The 18,534-nt window shown below is 44.7% G+C and overlaps 1 protein-coding gene across 8 annotated transcripts in view; it reads right to left on the bottom strand.

Moving 5' to 3' along the window:
- The window catches only part of GRIA1 (glutamate ionotropic receptor AMPA type subunit 1), a 121,366-nt gene that overhangs the window by 56,737 nt on the left and 46,095 nt on the right, over nucleotides 1-18,534 (bottom strand). For 5 of the 8 annotated variants that reach the window (XR_001877965.1, XM_017834792.1, XM_017834799.1 and 2 more), the window contains exons 4-6: nucleotides 7,322-7,561; nucleotides 5,803-5,990; nucleotides 967-1,020 (exon numbers count right to left, since the gene is read on the bottom strand). Coding sequence is in view for 7 of the 8 variants with exons in the window: in XM_017834792.1 (XP_017690281.1) it covers nucleotides 967-1,020; nucleotides 5,803-5,990; nucleotides 7,322-7,561 (482 nt within the window). In the remaining variant the exon portion in view is untranslated. The remainder of the gene's footprint in view (nucleotides 1-966; nucleotides 1,021-5,802; nucleotides 5,991-7,321; nucleotides 7,562-18,534) is intronic. The other 3 variants (XM_017834793.1, XM_017834798.1, XM_017834796.1) reach the window with 1 other exon arrangement.

Genomic DNA, 18,534 nt, shown 5'->3' with positions numbered 1-18,534 from the left:
TGAGTTACAGCAAATAATAATCTATTAAAAATTAGCAACCAAAGTTATTGGCTGCTCTACGGTTTTGCATGTCTCCCCTTGCACAACGTAACATTTTTATCTCTGTAATTACATGGTAGGCGGCCAGCCCAGAGTGCAGGGTCAGTACAGGGCACTGCAGGGTAATGATGTGGCCATTTTTGCCTTGTAAATTACAGAGTTATCTTAGGATCAAGAGAAGGAAAAGGGCAGCAACTGCTTGACTAATTGGCAGTTTAAAGTTTAATTATTCCAGGGCTGACGTCCTGCCTCACAGATGCAGCTCTGTGTGGGAAGAACAGGTCCAGAGCCTGCACAGGGCTCACCCCACATGGACACAGGGGTCCCTGGGGGGAACAGCCTCTGCTCCAGACTGCCAACACCAGCCCATCCTCTGCTGTGCATCTCCCTGGATGGATGGACGCACGTGGGGAGGAGAGGGGAGGAGCTCTGCTGTGGAAAACCTCCAGCTGCCCTATGGATTGAGGCTATTTCTCTCTCACAGCTTCCCAAATCCCCCTAGGCAGGGAAATTTCCCATCCTACTAGAAGACTTGACTCAGAAAGGTGGCCCTGCTGCTGTCCAATATTGCTCTGTCCTCAGGCAGCACCCCCTGGGTTAAAGGGGGAGAGCCAATTCTTTCCTTAGAGCCATGACAGTCAGATTTAATGCAGCACTAAGGAGGGAGTGATAGAGTGGCTTTGGCGAGCATCTGTCATCCAGTCAAGGTCAAATCACCACAAAACCCCAGCACACTTGGAGATACCCTGCAGACAATTTTGATGTCTCAAGAGGAAACACTCCACAAGGAGAACACAGTAAAGGACTTTAGTATTCTTTTTTCCCAAAAAGTAGATGAGAGAAAAGATGTCCATCTCAGTAACCATAAATATATTGCTTTACAATATAAGAGAGAGCTAAAAATAAACACCAATGAGGGTAACTCACCATATTTGCCAGAATGTAGTGGTACCCATTTCCATTTTTTTCAAGCTTGATTATCTGCAACATAAAAACCAAGGGTAATTAGCAGAGATCAACTATGGAAGAAGACCCTCAATTATCTGCTCTTCCTCCCTCCTATTTTTCCCTGATGAGATTGTTCAGCTGTGGGCAAAAAGACACAAAAAAGTTCACAATCTTGTTAGAGGATAGAAAGAGCTTTCACACGTGATATTTGAGCAGCAAGTCTGAAACTAGACAGGATAAGATCCCCAAGAACATTCTACAGCTGGGAAACAAACCAACCAAACCAATCTCCTATGGGCTCAGGGAAATTTGAAACAGCACTTTAAAAAACGGAAGAAGCTAAACAAGATCCGTTTTTCAGACACCAAAGGCAAAAAGTGGGAAGCTGTAGTCCATATGTACTACAAGTGCAGCTGAAACATCAAGCAAGACTAGAGAGCTATTTTGCACATCCTCCCAGCTATGGTCCCTGCCACAGACACCCACCTGGGTGAGATGACAGGAAGTTTTCTCCTTTAGTGCATCGAGGTAGCTTCAAACCACATCTCCAAAACAGAGGATTCCCCTGCATGTTCACTGAGATTATCTATATATTCGTATTCATGGTGTCCCAATATATGCACTTTGTCACTTACTCCTTTCTCCCTGATGCCTGCAGAGTTAAGGTTTTATTTTCTTTCATCAACACAATTGCTTACTGAACTGTAATAACTGAATTTTTCTATGTTAGCTGGAGAAGTTTCCTTTTATTTTCCTTTCCACCTCTTGCAGGCTTGCCTGTGATTGGAGGGAACAGAGGCACTGATCAGATGGTCCCTGTCTTTTTCCTTGATTTAAAAAGAGAACAGAAAGAATACAGTTCAAAATTCTATTATCCTCGCCGACTCTATGTTTTCATTGAAATTCCTCTCTATTGATTTCCAGCAGCACTGTTAAATTCTTCCTAGGTTACTAGAGTCAGATACCATCTGCATTTGAGCCACTCTACATATAGAAAGAAAACAGTGGGAAAAAAGCCCAAACCAACATGCCCTCAAAACCTGCACAAGCACAAGAATTGCCAGTTTCTGAGAGAACTGTGCTTTTTCCATAAGGTTTCTTTGCTGGCAACACTACTTCTTATTTCCACAATTGTATGAAGTGATTCTGAATTGCTGCCCGCATTGCCAACGCTTAGGCAAAATCTGCACAAACTGCAGCATGGCCAGAAAGATCCTCACAGCCAGAATGATCATAAAACGACTGCTGTGTTGGAACCAGAAATCAGTCTACCCAGGACTTCTCTCTGAGACCAGGCTGGCAGCAGGTGCTTGAGAAATGTCAGATGAGGGCACAGACTGATCCTCCCCATGGGACAGCACTCCCAGATTATCATGAGCAGTCATTTAGGGATTTTCAAATGGATTATAAATGAGCTGACACTTGCTCTATGCAACTGGTTCATCTGTCTTAGCCCTTCTCTGATGAAGTGCTCTTGTATGCATAATAAAACTCATCTGGTTCTCAGCATTAGTGTGGGGGTGGCAATTAACTCCAGTGAAGGCTTCATTTAGAAGCAGTTTCTTACACAGCTAGTGCCAGCTCCACCAGCTTCACTGCCCTGTGGCCCCCTGAACAGGATCGGGCTTCTGCTGAGATGTCTGAAGCTCTCAGAAAAAAACTCCATATACCTAAACTATGAAGATACACACCTCATTATGGGTAGTTTTCTGAGTACCTTGCATTGCCAGATCTAAGAAGTAAAACCAGACCCAAGTTGTCCCCTTCTGTTCACCGAGACTGACCTTTGCAGTAAGTCCCAAACCCTGTGGCAGGAAGGAGAATCTCCGGTGCACTGGGATGTCTAAGAATTACGATCCAATTCCCCTTTTCTCCTGTGTCAACAATAGGTGGCATTGGCTCCTTCTGCCCAAACTCTCCTTTGTTATTTTATTAGGTGTCAGAGTCGATGAACCACAGAGGGCTGCTATCCAACTTTCCCTGAGCTGTTAATCTTGCAGCCCATCCACCTGAATTATGAGGCTTGTTTCCTGTGTTTTACACAGTTATTTGTGATCTTAATTTATTTTAAAATGCTTGCTCAGTCCTAATGTGTCCGGACAGCAGTAGCAAGCTGAGGTTATAATAGCATTTATCACTTATCCTGACTGTGGTGAGAGGCTGTGCTGGGCTGCATGCTGATAGCTCACTTGGGCCACCTAGGTTTCATTACCCACTTCTTAATGGGCCAGTTTGACATCTATTAGAGAGAAATCCTCTCAGAGTGAAACACTGGCAAAGGAGAACTTCCAGTTACTCATTTTAATGAGAGACAAGGAAGAAACAATGCAGGGCTTTGATGGAGCACAACCCACCACATTCTTATCCCATTAAGGCTACACAGCACAACCCTGCGATAACCTGCCCTGAACCAAGGCCTGGCTCACAAATGACAGGTACCTTGGCAAAGATAAATCATACCCTTGAGACATGACACAAAGAAATCTCCCAGAAAGAAATCAGGTCATTTTCCCATGTTTCATTAACACAGGGAGCACTGGCTCCTCCACAGCTACCAGAACGCGAGGACTGCCGTGCTGGAGTAAGTGGTGTTATTTGTGTCATGTGTACAGAGAAGAAATGAAAAGTGTGTGCAAGCACCAGTGTGCATGTGAGAGGCACTGATGCTAAACAGCCGTCCCCAGCTCTCCCGTTCACCGGGGAGCACAAATCCACAGCCACCGAGAGACAGAGACAGGCTTGTCAGGGAAGAGGATAAAAGCTCCTTGAGCACCTCAGACACTCAGAGAAACAGGGCAGACAGCACAGAACATTCCCAGAGAGGATGCTGGCGTGGTGAGCTGAGAGACTGGCTGGCAGTTCAAGTTACAGTCCCAGCCGAATTCCACGTGACAATGAGCTGAACTCAACCTTTGAATCCCTCCAGTCACCTCATGCTGTGAAAAACCAGGCATCCCCTGCTCACACTGGGATAACTCCCCTTGCTCTCAGAAATCCTGGTGGATTTGGAACAAAAATGAAAAAAAGGATGAAAATGGACTACACAGGTCTGAAAAAGTTGTTCTCAGACCTATTCCTCACTGGAGAGTCACCTCCCAGGCACAGACGTCTGTGGGAATTGCTCTGTCTTTATTGTAGGAAAACACAACATTGTATCTCTTCTGCATGGGAATTGATATTTTTTATAGCATTGCAAGACAAATAATCATAATATCTGGATTTTTAATGTTCTTACAGATAGCTTTTCTTACATCTAAGTTTATGTGAGGAAGTTTGAAAAAAGACTTATTTTCCTGTTTGTATTGGGAGAACTAGATAATATTTGACTACAGAACTTAACTTCCTGTTAGACAAAACAGGCTTAAAAGCCCAACACTATTAACCCTAGAAATCTGATACACCATGTAGCAAAACTTGCAGAAAAGTCAAATTTACTGCCTAGATCCCATCAAAAATTTTTTTCAACTGCAGCTGTTCCGTGGTCAGAGAGAAGACTACCCTATGAAATAATCTGTTTTCTCTTTCATGAACGCGACCTTTACTTTGAGGTTAAAACCTGCTATTTGCTCCGTTATTACATATAACAGAGCAGCACCCAGAGACATCCAACAAGGATGGATTGTGCTCGTCGCTGAGCCGTGCAGCTGGTGAAATGTCAGTCCCTGCCCCAGACAGCGAGCAGCTGAAGTGTGAGACGGGAGATGACAGGTGCCTTAGACAGGGAGACGTGTGAAACACGAGGTAAGAGTGAGCTGATTATGAGGAATACAACAGTGGGAATTGCAGTGCAGCGGCTGCGTGGCACTGAGGGATCCTTTCTAAGCTGCGTGGGACTGGAGCCCTGGTGGTGGAGGAGGACTTGGATGTAGGTGTGAGGGAGAAAGCTGTTGTGGCTGGAGTTGAAGAGGGGGCAGAAGTGTGGGCTGAACCTGTCTATGGGCTTGCATTTGTCTCCTGTCCATGGAACTCCATATTCAGGACTGAGGCAAAGCATTTAAGGAAGGCACGGCGCAAAGAAGATAGGGGAAATTTGAGTCTGCACTAGTGGCTGACCTATCTAGATTGAAGATGAGTAAGGCAGGGCACACAAGCTACCTGCTGAGTCCTCTACTGCACACCCCATTGGCACGTGGCCACGAGCTGACAAAGCATCCAGGAGATGGTTGTGAATGAACGTGTCTCTTACTGCAAGGCATGAGAAGAGCTGGAAATATCCAAACCTCCTATAGCCTGGAGGCCCTGGGATGATGGTGAGCCCTAACCTGATATGGAGACAATGCTCCTGCCACAGATGTACCATAAAGCTTCTCCATCTCTGTCCTGCTGGCACAGGTGTGAGAATTTGGTGCAGCACATGGAGGCTGGAGGACCAGAAGTCTGGCAGGGCCAATTCACACCTCCACCCTAACTCACAGGAGGTGGGAAAACTGTGGGAAAACTCAGCAGAATCAGGAGGTGACAGGTCTTGTGAAACCCTGCTTGGAGGAATTAGCGCAAAGCAAGCTCACTGGGGAGTAAGGAGGTGTAAAAAGGCTCAGCAAAGAAGTCAGACAAGTGGGGAACATGGAACAGTGGGGCTCACTTGACCTGAATACATGAGAGCTTCTGGTATTTATATAGCTTTACAGTTTCCACAATAACACAGCGGAGAAGTGTCTGCAAGCTCAGCAGCCTGCTGCAGTGCACACACACCCCATCCAGTGAAAGCCACAGTGAGACATGGATCAGACAAGAATGGGAAGGAGAACTTCTCCAGGAGAAACAACCCTTCCTCTTCCATGTGCAAGACCCCTCCCAGACGGCCCAAACCAGCACGACCTTGTTAAGGATGATGTTCAGCCGCTCAGATTCGCAGTCCACCACCACCAGCCTTTCCTTCTTCTTCTGCAGCTCCTGGAAGAGCATTCGATAGCCCTCTTCTGTTGTTGTCAGGATGTTGACAGCTGTCACCTGCCAGTTCTTCTCAGCTGCAGTGTCCAGCACTTTCTGTAGGACTGACAACCCTGTGATGGGAAGAGAGGGGGAAGAGCCAGGTTTTAGTTGTGTGGTGACATCTTTCCATCCTCCTGACAGCCTGTGTAGCTGCCTCAGGCCAGGCTGAAGTCAAAGACACAAGAGTGAAGCAGAACAACAGAGAGCAGCTAATAGTCTAGATTTTACCCAAACTCAGCTGGGCTAGAATTAATGAGCGCTACTTTTTCTGTCCTAGTGCAGATGATTGCAGGCCTAGTTTTCCTTTGTAATCAGCAGATCAGTCTCGTTGATCAGACCCTGCTGTGGGATTCAGATAAGAACTCTAATCCCCATTTTCCTGTCTGTCACGACCCAAACAACTTGATTTCTTTTGGCCATAGTTTCCTTCTTGTCTTTGATCTGTTTAGGCTGTATTCTCCTAGAGTTAGGGACACCCTCAGCAATCAAAACACACAATTGTATTCAGCATCATTCTCTCTGTCGTCAGAAGGAAAACCATTATTTTTAAAATTATGTTGCCTAAATTACATGCACAGCCTTCCAGGGGAGATTCACATAGCACTGCTCTGGAATCCTACTAGACAGCTCTGTCTGTTGCAGTCCTTTTGGGATATTCATGATGCATGACAACAGAAAGAGTGACGCTTTTATACCTTCTTCTTGTCTCTAAAGGTCATCCTGTCCCTTCAAGGGATAACAATAACTTCCAGGACAGAGCTGTGAATCACCTTTACCTCCACCCTGTCCTCCACAAGTCTGTTTGGCTTCCAGCCTCCAAGCCTGGAGCTTTAAAGGCATCTGAGAGCTGAGAAAACTGAATCACAGAGCAATGAGCTCACTAGCCTTATTTGTGGTTCAGAAAATTAGATAATAACTTCAAGAACCCAACAAAGGTTTTATTGTTTTACATAGACAACTGACATGTGCTAACACAGAGGACTTGGAGGTTTTCAAGCTATTTACAGACACATATTTCACACCTGACTGTGGGTTTGGGTGAAGTCATTCATGTTTATAAACTTGGGACTCAATGTCCTTAAGTTTGACAGACCAGTTCAATATGGGACATTGAATATAAACAATTTCACCATTTCAAACCACCTACACATCAAGTATTTCCCTCATGTTGATGGGGCTCAAACTGGATCAGGCTGATGCTTCATGTAGATCAATCCTCACCTTCAGCAGAAATGGATATTTATGAAAGGAATAGAGAACAGGGAAGGCACAGGATGACCCTTCCTTTAGGTATCCTCTCAGCTTCCAGAAATCCACAGTAAGAGGATTTCTGGAGGCCAGGTCTCCACCTAGAGCACCATGTTTAACTGTCTGGTAACCCTCCCACATACTTGTGACTTACCCCGGTCAGCATCATAAATGTACACAAACTTCTGCCAGCTGTAGTGCTCGATGACACTGATGAGGGCATCCTGGAGCTCTGGGCGGAGCTGGAGGACAAACTGGTTGGATGTTTCGACAGGGAAGCTTGGTGTTATGAAACAGACGTGGAGAGCCCCGCAGAAAGACGTGAGCATGTTGACAGTCCTCCTCTCATAAAATCCAAAGATGGCATAAACGCCCTTGGAGAACTGCGAGCAGACTGGAGGAGCAGAGAGAAAAGTCATGAGGGCAGAAGGGCAAGGAGGCTTCTCAGGAATTTCACCAAAATAAACCTTTTCCCCAAAATAAGCTGTGAGCTCTCCTGACAAAATAATTTTACCCCAGGCCCATGAGTCGATGAAGGAACCTGTGAAGAACAGAACTTGTGACCATGTGGTGCTCTGCCCTTGGTCTCCACAGACCTGCTTTACCTTTGATAGGCAGAAGTTACAGAAAAGAATGAAATGGGCATCCCCAGAGCTCTGCTGAAGATTTTGCTTCTTCTGGGATAAAATGTGTTATCTGAACATGGGAACTCCTCAGCAGAAAGGGGCTATTGCAGCCCCAGATGCATTTACAGAGCAGAAGGAAAACATTTGCACGATAGCACAGCCCTTTGTGGCCAGTGACTCCAGAAGGAAACTATGGGTTTGACCTCTGAAGCTGCAGAGACCATTCTGAGAGGGCATCTCAGCAAAGGCTGGCCAGGTTCAACGCAGTCACAGCACAGCTACAGGGAGGTTTTTCTGCAGCATGAGCTGCTGACACTGAGGTCAGAGCCTCTGACACCAGAGTGTGTTGGTACTTGGGATAACCTGCCTGGCAATTTCTGGTTTCCTCATGAAGCCATGGTGGGGAAGGCTGTGTGCTCAGCGAGGTAGCAGCAGTATCCTGGGAGATCTCCATCAGGAGTTCCCTGGCAGATATCTGTGTCTGTCCTCAGCAGCTGGTGTTGTGCTGCACAGGGAGGGCTCTCTTGTGTTGGAGCCCTTCTCTGGAGAGCACTTAATGATATCCTGGGAGCTGCTGGAAAAATGCCTTAGGATCTCAGTGAGACAGAGAGAGTTCACACTTTAGGTTGTAAAACTTAGCCCCTGAGACAGTCAGACTCATTTAATATCACCTCTGTTTATGGCACATCCCAAGTTACCATCAATAAATCTCCAAGGCGGAGGTGGTGGCAGTGACAGCACTTTTTCTGTGTCAGAACTCCTGACACTAATGTCTCCTCCTGTTGTCACTCTGACTCTGAAGACCTTTGGCTGTGACATTTATACTGACTCAACACTTCACACATCATTTGCCTGCCCTCCCCAACCAAGTGCAGGCTGAGGAGTTGGATGCGACATTCTGGGGTCCCCGGGCAAGTGCTCTGCACTGCTTGGAAATCCCCTGACCTGGTTCCTGCTGGTAGCCATCAGTACTGAGCCTTCTGCGTGTGTAGCTGGAAACAAGCTCCTAAATATGAGTTATTGCATCCATAGCTGTGCTCCCTCTGAGCTCTGTCCCTTCAGCAGTGAGGGTCTTCACCTGACTGGCTTACACCCATCCTGGATAAGATTGCCTTGTTCCTCACTTCTCTTACTGCCACCATCAAATATTCAGAGGGAAGAGCAAGAAATCCTTCTTCCCACTGTGCAAAGCAAATCCCTTCTCCCATCTCACCACCAAAACAAAGCACTTGTGCTTTTGGAACAGCACAGTGCTGAGAGCCGAGGACTGAATCTCACGACACAGATGGAACTTTTTCCTTCATCTTGGAGTTCAGCTCAGGTTTTGGGCATCCCAGTCCTTCAGTTTGTTCCCAGGGTCACCCATCCTCTTTTCGCTCATTAGCACCTGTGATCTCAGAATTTTCCTCCCACAAAGGAATCTGTAGTTCTGCAGGGCAGGGATGCCTCACAAAGCCTGAACCATGACAAAAATAACCCCCGCTTCTCTTTATTTTCACAGCAGTGTCTCTCTTTGCAATCAGCAATTGTGTCTGTGTCAGCTGGAGTCACTGCCCTCATCATGAGACTGACACATTCAGGAAGAAAAGTAGCAGATATGGATAGAAACAGTCTGAACATCATTTCCATGTGACTGGACCAGTGGGTCTAATGAACGGTGTGATATACCATATGTGAGAGATCAGAACGTGGTCTTGGGAGACCCAGGCTTCAGACTCACTGAATGATTAAAGAGACATTTTCGGGACAGCTAAACAATCCAGCACAATTAATAATCCAGACAATAAACTTAGATGGCTTGTTTTGTTTCAAACAAGGTATGGCTTCCTTGAATTTTATTTTCTATCTAAAAGGAATCTCTCATTTTTTAGATTTTATTTTTTTTTAACTCTGTGTCTCAGTCACGCTCAGGCATCCCTCCTACACTGTTCTGAGACATCATCAGCCCCAGCATTTGAAACAGATTGCATCAAAGACAACTGGGAGAAGGAACATGCTTTATCATTAGTAAGTTTGCAAAGAACCCTCACTCACTTTGTATTTGCAAGCTATGAGGGGCCATGGGCAAGGCAGATAATTTGGAGAAAAAAAAGACTTGCTGAGGGTTATCACCCAAAGAAAAACAAAAACACTGTTATGTCAATTAATCTGGAAAAGTGAAGAGTGAGACCTGCAGCTGCTTTTCTGGGACTGAACTTGCCATAATGTAAAAGCAGTGGTGCAAAATTGTGTAAATCTCAGGGCTATTTTAAATTCTTTATTTAATATGTTAAGAGATCATTGGAATTTCTTTACATTTGCTTTAATCACTTTATGAAGAAAATTTATTAATTATTCTGTTCTCATTTGACTGCTCTGCAACTTCCTAATAACATATTACTAAGAACTGCAAACCTTAAGTAGAGGAAGCAAATATTTTAAGCTCTTTTTGTTTTTATAGTGATGAGCTGTCACCAGCCTCTGACTGATGGCTTTCTAAAAAGCTTAAAATACATAAAAGGGATAAAGATCGTGCTGGAATGGAAGGTCTGAGAAGTTGAGCTCTCCTGGCCAATTGGCTGGTGACAACATCACACTTTGCAAGTGTTGTGCCAACTACCTGTGGAGAGCTGGCCACAGATCACCTTTTCCTGCAGAGGACTGCAGAGCAGTCAGCCTGATGACCAGCTCTAGCAGCTGAATTTGAACAGTTCAGCCTCAAGCTGCAGGCAGGAATCTGGGTGAAATGCAACAGTATAAATATTTGCCTATCCAAGGATGTGAGCATGAGTGAAGAGGGTTTGCTTGGATGCAGATAAAGACATCTGTGACAGTTTGCATGTGCTATTTGTGACCTCTTGGCTGCACGATGGGAAAGGACAGAGAACATCAGTTCTGGGCTGTACCTGTGCTATTATCTTATGATGAATTTGTAATTAATTACAGACTAGTTTTCCTCTAAATAAACCCTCGCAAAATATAGTTCATAATGACTGATAACCATAACTACTACTTTGTTCACCCTCATCAGTCTTGTAAAATTGATCAGGTTGGGATTTGTGGCTGGGACATTCCCAGTTTGCGCCACACCAGGCACCATGGACGCCCCATATCCCTCCTTCTTCAGGCACAGGCTCTCTCACCGAGGCTCTCTTGTGTCAGTCCAGGTTGATTGTCACCTGGCTATGCTGGACAGACAACCCAGTGACAACCACCTGCTCTCTGGACACAACTCTGCAGTGCCTGTTGCAGCCAGGTGAGGTGAGACCTCATCAGACTGTACTAAAAACAATTCCAACTTACTGCAAAAATCAAAATAGTTTGTAAGTTAGTTAAAAAGTGACTGATGTGGTAGAGCAAGAAGGGGAGGCTTCCCCTCTCTCTCTCTGGGAAGGTGGCCATCGTGGAGATGGTGTGTCCTTGAATTCAAATGAGGAAAAAGCATCTGTGCTTCCCTCATTCTTGGAATTCCCAGACTGCAGAATTTCTAGTCCTGCACTTTTTCTCAAGGTTCTCTTTTCATATGGAAATATTCAAGGTAAAGCACATAAATCTGAGAAAAAACACTGATTTTGCTGATAGTACACACAGGAGAGGACGCCTACTTGGCAGCTGAAGAGAGGCAGCTCTGGCCACCTTTGCAGATGCTTCCAAGAAAAAGAAAAGTACATCAACAAATACATCAATACTCACAACTTTAATTTGCACATTTTCTCTGCAGAAGAGGAAAGAAAAAGAGATGTTTTGAGTGTATAAAAATTCCTGGTAGACTTTTTTTTTGGGCTATAGCTCTCAACCAGAGAGAGTAGATGAACAAGACTGCATTTAGGAGAGTCATACGTGTTTTGCAACTGGAGGTTTGACCTGACCTGTGTGAAAGGCAGGTGTCAGATAAAACAGTTATCTCTTTTAGGTTTTGGTTAAGGAAGATAAACCAAAAAGTTTCTCTCAGAAACAGTCACCACAAAGAGAGGTTGAAACAGTCTCAGCATTTGAGAGAGGAGGAAGAGCAAATGGGCTGCACAGAAGGATGGCAATTCAAATTTGGTCTCCAGGAGTGAAGATGGTACAATTCTGCTGAGAATCTGCAAACAAGATTGTAAAAAGGAAACTGTTCCCTATGGACACAGCTGGGGAAGAAGCCTGGTAGGAGATCCTGGCAACTGCTCATCTGCCATTTCCTTTAGAAGCAGAATTTTCACCATTTCACTGAGTTTAAGACTAGAAAGGGACATTAGATCATTTCTACTGACTTGTTGTATCTCATGGACCGTTAAGTTTCACCCAGCTACCCCTGGAGGCAGCCAATAATATGGCTTAGCTGACTCTTGGGAGATTCAACTGCTACATGCCCCTGTCAGAGAACAGAAGTAGCAGAGACAGTGCTAATACCCAAAGCCACAAGAGCAGTAAAAAACCTGATTAAATGAAATATCCCCAGATGTTCCCCACAAATGACTCATGTTCTCACTTGCAAAGGGAGACAAAACCCCCAGATGGTCCCTGCCAGATCTCAGAGGCCTTCCCGACCCTGGAGAATGTCAGAGCATCTAGGAGGACACCACACCCTCTCCAGGAAAGACATTCCTATGATGCTGAGCTGCAGATGTGAGCAAATTATTCCCCATAGCCCAAGCAGGCAGGGAAAGAAAATTGCAACTGAAAATGTAGACTCCTAAATAAGAAGAAATCTTTGAAACCACCCAGTCCAGCACACATCAAAATTAAGAAATGTTTTTTTAAAAATTTGAAGAAGAGTGTGACCAGACTTTGTAATAAAATAGTCAGCTCAGTTTACTGTCCTCTGTGAACTATTAATGATGAGCCCTGCAATGCCTGCAGCCCCAATATCATCTTCATCTGTCCAAACCTCCAGGGACACGGAACCAACACCCTCACTTGCAGCAAAACATACTCACTGACAAAAGTGGTGTCAAGAAGCAGTTCCCACATGCTTTTCTTTGCTCACTTGGAGTGTATCTGTGCACATGTGGGAAAGAGGAGGGAGGATATGCATGTATAATTAATTTTTAGCATGCCCTGCCTGGAGGCGACCCTCACACAGTGATGGAGAACCTGACATCAGGTTGGCAAAGCTGGTGGAGTTTCAATGAGGGAGCACTGGTGTCTGCTTCAATTAGGATCAGCTCAGCTTTCCTCCCAAATGTTTGTCCTCACAGTTCTCCAGTGTGGCGTAGGTGCCAGAGCTCATCTCTTCAGCACATCCCAACGACAGCATGTTCCCACAGATTTTTTGAGCAGGGGAAAGCCAAACAGATTCTACACTCCCCCATTGTTCCACTCATGTATTTAGCTGACAGCAGATATGCCCCACACAGAAATGTACTCCCTTCCATCACTTTCCTGCACTGCTGCTCTAATCATCCTGGAAGCTGGAAAGTAATGTTGATTTTTACATAAAGATCTGCTTTCCTTCCCTCATATTTAAACAATAACCTATGACTGAATAACTGCTCATAACTGCATATGCTAATAGCTTCAACTTTTTTAGTTAAGTTTGCCTGCCTGACAAGTGAGTCTTAGTTTGCCTGACTGACAAATGATAAGCTTCCTTTGAGATCAAGTTGAATTTGGGATACTTCTTTCTCACATGCTTCTGAGTTTAAGGAAACAGAAATAGCATGGTGGTTTTGTCACCAAAAATCAACAACATAGACTCTTAGTCATTTAAGTCCACTTTTGAATTAAAATTATGATAGTGGAAAATATAGTTAGTGGACGTTGACTTTAATCTCTCTGTCAAAGGGACCAGCTGAATGTCTTAGCTCTTCCACTTGTGTACTTCACAACTTGAAACCTCTTTTTCTTCTTCTGCTACTGTCTTTGAATGAAGTTTTTTTCCAGTGTGACTACAAAATTGAAGAAAAAATCCAAATATCAAAGGTCTTAATAAGGTCACTGAGCTTGTTGAAAAACGAAAGAAGGAAAAACAAGATGTTTGGCAAGCTTTTACTCGCTTCCTTTGCTTGTTTTTAAGAGTATTTTTACTTTGGGAATGCTAATATTTTGTTGAGTCGTATAAAACCAAGAATTAAATATATTGAAGGGTTTACAGTCAACACAAACTATTTCTGAGCACTTTTAATAGGAATGAGATGCAAATCCCCTACACAGAACACACTGAGATCACAAGCATCTTTAAATGGGTCCTGGACAAGAACCCAAAGGAGATGTAGGCATGTGTCTGCTGACATTTGGGGTCACAGACTTGGATGGGTCCTTAAATAAGGATACATCCTTAAATAAGATGTCATTTAACAGCTGTATTTTCTGGGTAGCCTTCAAACCTGCTGAAAGAACATAGAGACACCACTGGAGAGAACGTGATGCCCATCTGAAGCAGCATTCAGACTTCGCAGAAGCCCATTTCTTCTGTGAGTAGACTTAGGTTATTGATCTAATTGGGACAGTTTGGCTGAGGAGGGTCCTGTGGCTACCATCAGATTATGTGTGAGGGAGAATGGGTCCAGTGCCATCTCTGTTTCAGGTTTGATATCTAATCATGACTTGGATCTTTGCTTGTGAGACAAAGGAAGGCGACTGCCTTTCTGTGAGCCCATCTGCTCCAGTCCCTTGGGTCAGAGAGTGTGCTTTAGACCACGCTCATATAGACCCCAAATAAGACCAATTTCTGAGCTGGAAGCACTGATTCCATGCTCTCAAGCTGTGTAAAGTTCTTGCTGTTTACTGCCTTCATCTCTCCAGTGTCCCATACCAGAGCCACAGCTTTTCCACGACACTCCCTGATTTCATAACGTTAAAACAGTAAAGACGTGCAGAAGGGCTCTGGTGCCTGGAAACAACTCTGCATTTTTCAGCTCTAACAGAGGATCTGACCTCTCCACCTTGTCTCATTTTTAAAATGGGACTGTTTTTCTCCCTGCCAGTCTGGCTCATTCCTGGGGTACAGCTATCTGTAAAAGTAAGGCAAACAAACCCAGCTGGGTTACAGTCTTCTGAGATCTCTTTGTGGTACATTATGTCATTAAACATATAGAATCATAGAAGGCCTTGGCTTGGAGGGGACTTTAAATATGTGACAGAACTGTCTGACACTGTCAGCAGGTCTGCTGGGCAATCTGGCTTTTTAACGTGTCCAGAAGGAACCCAGCAGAAGATGCTGGCCATGCTGGGTGCCTTGGAGCAGCAGGAGCTCTGCAAAACCAGCTGCCCTCTCCTGCCCACAACCCTCATCTCGAGCTCCCCTGAAGCTCTCCTAGAAGGAAGGAGTGGTCCCTCCTAGGGCCTCAGCTGCAGATGGGTTTTCCTATGGGCTCCATGGGCTCAGGAAGATCAGCAATCCCTGCTCTCATCTAACCTTCTACAATGAAATAGAAAACTCATAATTTGTCCTCATTGAACTCTCTGTGTCTGAAGCAGAGACATAAATATTAAAGCAAGATTAGTAGAAATGAAAAAGTGACAGTGATATTGTAAAAGAAGGCGAGGGATGAGGGTTGAAACAATTTTGCTTTTGCTTCCTTATTAGATGGCCTTTTGTGTTATGTTGGTCTTTCTGAAGAAAGTACTATACAAGGAAAACTAAGTACAGGATCACGGTGTAGATTCTGCTGGGAAGTATGAACAACAATAGAGGAAAAGAACAAAGCACCAAACCCCCAGCACGTTAACACAGTACACAGCACACTGCTCTTAGTTCACCACAACGTTTAATTCTGGGCTGGAAGTGCTGAATTATTAAAACAGAGTAAAAAGAAGGGAGTAAGAAGCAGGAGGGGGAAGATAAGCAGTAGCAGAAAGCGTGTCACATAGAGAAAATCTCACTGGAGATGAAATGCATTTTGTCTTCAATAGTTTCTTTTCTTTCCCTAATGCATTATATTGGTTCACAGACATGAAAGCCTTAGACTGTCTTCAGTGCAAGCCTCAGGTTCTGGTGAGGATTTTCTAAGGGCCCATCTTGAAATTGGTTCCAGGTTGCAATGAAAAAACCAGACTGTGAATTTGCTCTGGAGAAGTCCAATGTTAATGTTGCTTCCCTTGGGGAAGGAGGCTGTTAACATCCACCTCCACAACTCCTTTCCTAATCTTCATTCTGATAAATACAGTTTTGGTCCCATGTCCCCCTGCTTCATAGAACACGTGCATAGGCATTCCAAAATTTGCTCTGGTTTGTGCTTTTGCAAAACTGATGTCTCAGTCTCTGACATGTTCCTTGTGACATTCCTGACACTTGTTGCCCTGAGCCTGCTTCTCCTCAGGTAGTTGGAGGTGAGCATCTACTCACCTTCTCTTTTTTCCCTGTCACTACTTTTTTTCCCACTCCTGCTGGGAGCGGGAAAAAAATTTCCAAGTTAAAATTTCCAAGTTTTAACCATTTAGTGCTACAGCGTATAAACCCTTATCCTTGTCTGCCACTGAACTAACCCAACTAATTTTAAGACTTTCTCAACAACAGGCTGCAAAGTATCAACTTCATTTGTTAACTTTCCGCATTTTCCTACTCAAATCAGTCAAAGAACCTAACAAAACACACACACATATGCATGCACACCCTCTGCAGTGTCCAAACTGGCTCTGGCCACATATTTATATCCCAGTACAAGTGCTGGGTTTCCTGGTCTCAGGTATCAGGCCCCTAATGCTCCTCAGCCTGCAGAGTCAGCAACAGGCAGGGAAGGCTGGTGTTGAACTCTGTAAAGTCAGATTGGGTAGGTCCTGGTGTGCCCAGCTTTTATTCCCTGCTTTGGAAGCATGTGAAAAGAGACCTTTATATTTCCTCAAACACTGACTCTCTTTCTTGATAGTGATTTTTTTTTTAACTGACAAGAAAAAGCCCTGAGCAACCCCCTTTCTGAACTCCAGGGGTGTGTTCCCTTCAAAGAAACACAGGGATTATGCCATATCCCATACACCTACATAGGTTGTGTGGGCATTGTTATTAATTCTAATTGGCTTGGAATTACACTTATCCTGTTATCCCTGGGTACCTGGGAACCCTCTATAGATGCAACTGTCGCCCTGCATGTGTTTGTAAGATGCCTGGCACAGGGCTGCAAGACCTCTGTGAGGTACTGTAATATATACATGTGGAATAGCAATAAAGCCACTGAACAGCCTCCTCAGAGTGGAGAATCACCTTCCCAGCAGAGAGAAGAGAAATTATATGACTGGTTCACCACAGAAAGTAAAACAAAGGATAAGGAGGGAACTAAATTGAGAATCAGGAGAATTTTCCCTAACCTGGTTGATCTTTTTGGTAGTGAGGATGTCGTTTGTGTGTCTACCTTAAAATATCTGCCAGTCTAGGAGGGAGGCTGGCTGTCAGAGGGCACAGATGAGGTTTTCCTCTTGTTGTAAGCTATTGTTGGCCTTTCTGACATTATTTGACTCCTTGCTCACTTAAAAATAAAGGGCAGCAGACAAAAAGCACAGTGTATATTGTGTGGGGAAAGCACTACCAAGCTCCCCTCTGCACCAGTCTCACTGGTCTGGGCAAAGAAGGAAGAATTTGAACTTATCCAGGACAAAGCTTCTTGAAACAGAATGTCTCACAGACAGGACAGAGCATCATGTCTCTGGGGGCTTGAAGTGGGAAGCAGTACCTAAACCCACCAGCTGACACATTATTTATAAACATGCACGTTTTCTATAAATTTTCAGGGCTACGTTACAGGTATCTGCTGAGTTAGCAAGGCAGATGCTCCAAAACCTACATGTGCCATCGCTGCCCCAAAAGTGCCATCTTTTCTGCAGACACTGGAGCCATTAGTTTTCTGAAAAGAGGAGCAGGGAGGCACGACCCAGCAAACTACACTCAGCACACAAGGGTTAACCTCTAGAGCACAACCCTTTTTTGCTACCTGCTTGCATATTGTATTCACCTTTGGTCTGTGAAAGCAACAACGGTTTTGAAACTCCATTTAACATCTCAGCAAGGGCTGAGTTCGGTGCAGAATGACAAGATCCTTTGACATCTGAGAGTGCTGGCTTTTGTGGGCTTAAGTGCCTCCCTTGGAGGCTCTTTGCTACAGTCATTTCTTGTAGGGTTTTTATTTTCCCTTTTCACATTAATGTTCTGTTCCATTGAGCTCAGAGCTTTGGTCAGGCCTACTTAATGTCAGGGGGAATATTACCATTTCTTCCCTGTCATTAGAACAGCTCTAATCCTGTCTGCATTGTGAGGGCAATAAATGATAAGAGTTACCACATTTTTAATTTCCTCAGTGCCTCTGAGCACCAGGTTTTGTGAAAAATCCCAAACAAACAAGTTTAAGCTTGAGATCTTTTAAACCCAGTGGGAGACTGTGTTGTCTGGGGAGCAGGAAGGCAGAGCTGTGACAGATGGCGAGATCTGGACCTATGGTTTGCAATTTTATGGTTTCTGGTGAAACTTCTGTGCGAATCGCTCGCTGTGGGTGGTGGAACAAACAGTTTACATGAAGTGCATCTAGCTAGTGTGCCCAGATGGAGCTTCTGCAGAGAGGTGATACTTGTTAAATTGGGGCTGCAGGCAGCTGTAGAGGCCAGTTCCCTCCCAGGGGAGGTGAAGGCATCCATGCCACTGAGCAAGGTGAATGGTGGGGATGGGGGAGAACATCACTCTGCCCCACTGCTCTAACAAACCTATGGTAGACCTGGAGGCCCTGTGTGAATGTGACCCAAAATACAAAATATCAGCCAGGGAGTTGGCTACCAAGCATAAACTTCAGCAGAAACAAAGTGGAATTCAAGAGTTTCCTAACAAGTCTTAGGTGAAATCTGTGTCATTTTACCAGCA

This window comes from Lepidothrix coronata, unplaced genomic scaffold (assembly GCF_001604755.1).
Source record: "Lepidothrix coronata isolate B3197 unplaced genomic scaffold, Lepidothrix_coronata-1.0 Scaffold240, whole genome shotgun sequence".
NCBI classification, from domain to species: domain Eukaryota; kingdom Metazoa; phylum Chordata; class Aves; order Passeriformes; family Pipridae; genus Lepidothrix; species Lepidothrix coronata.
The sequence above is the reverse complement of the archived record's forward strand: the minus strand, read 5'-3'. Positions and strand labels throughout refer to the sequence as shown.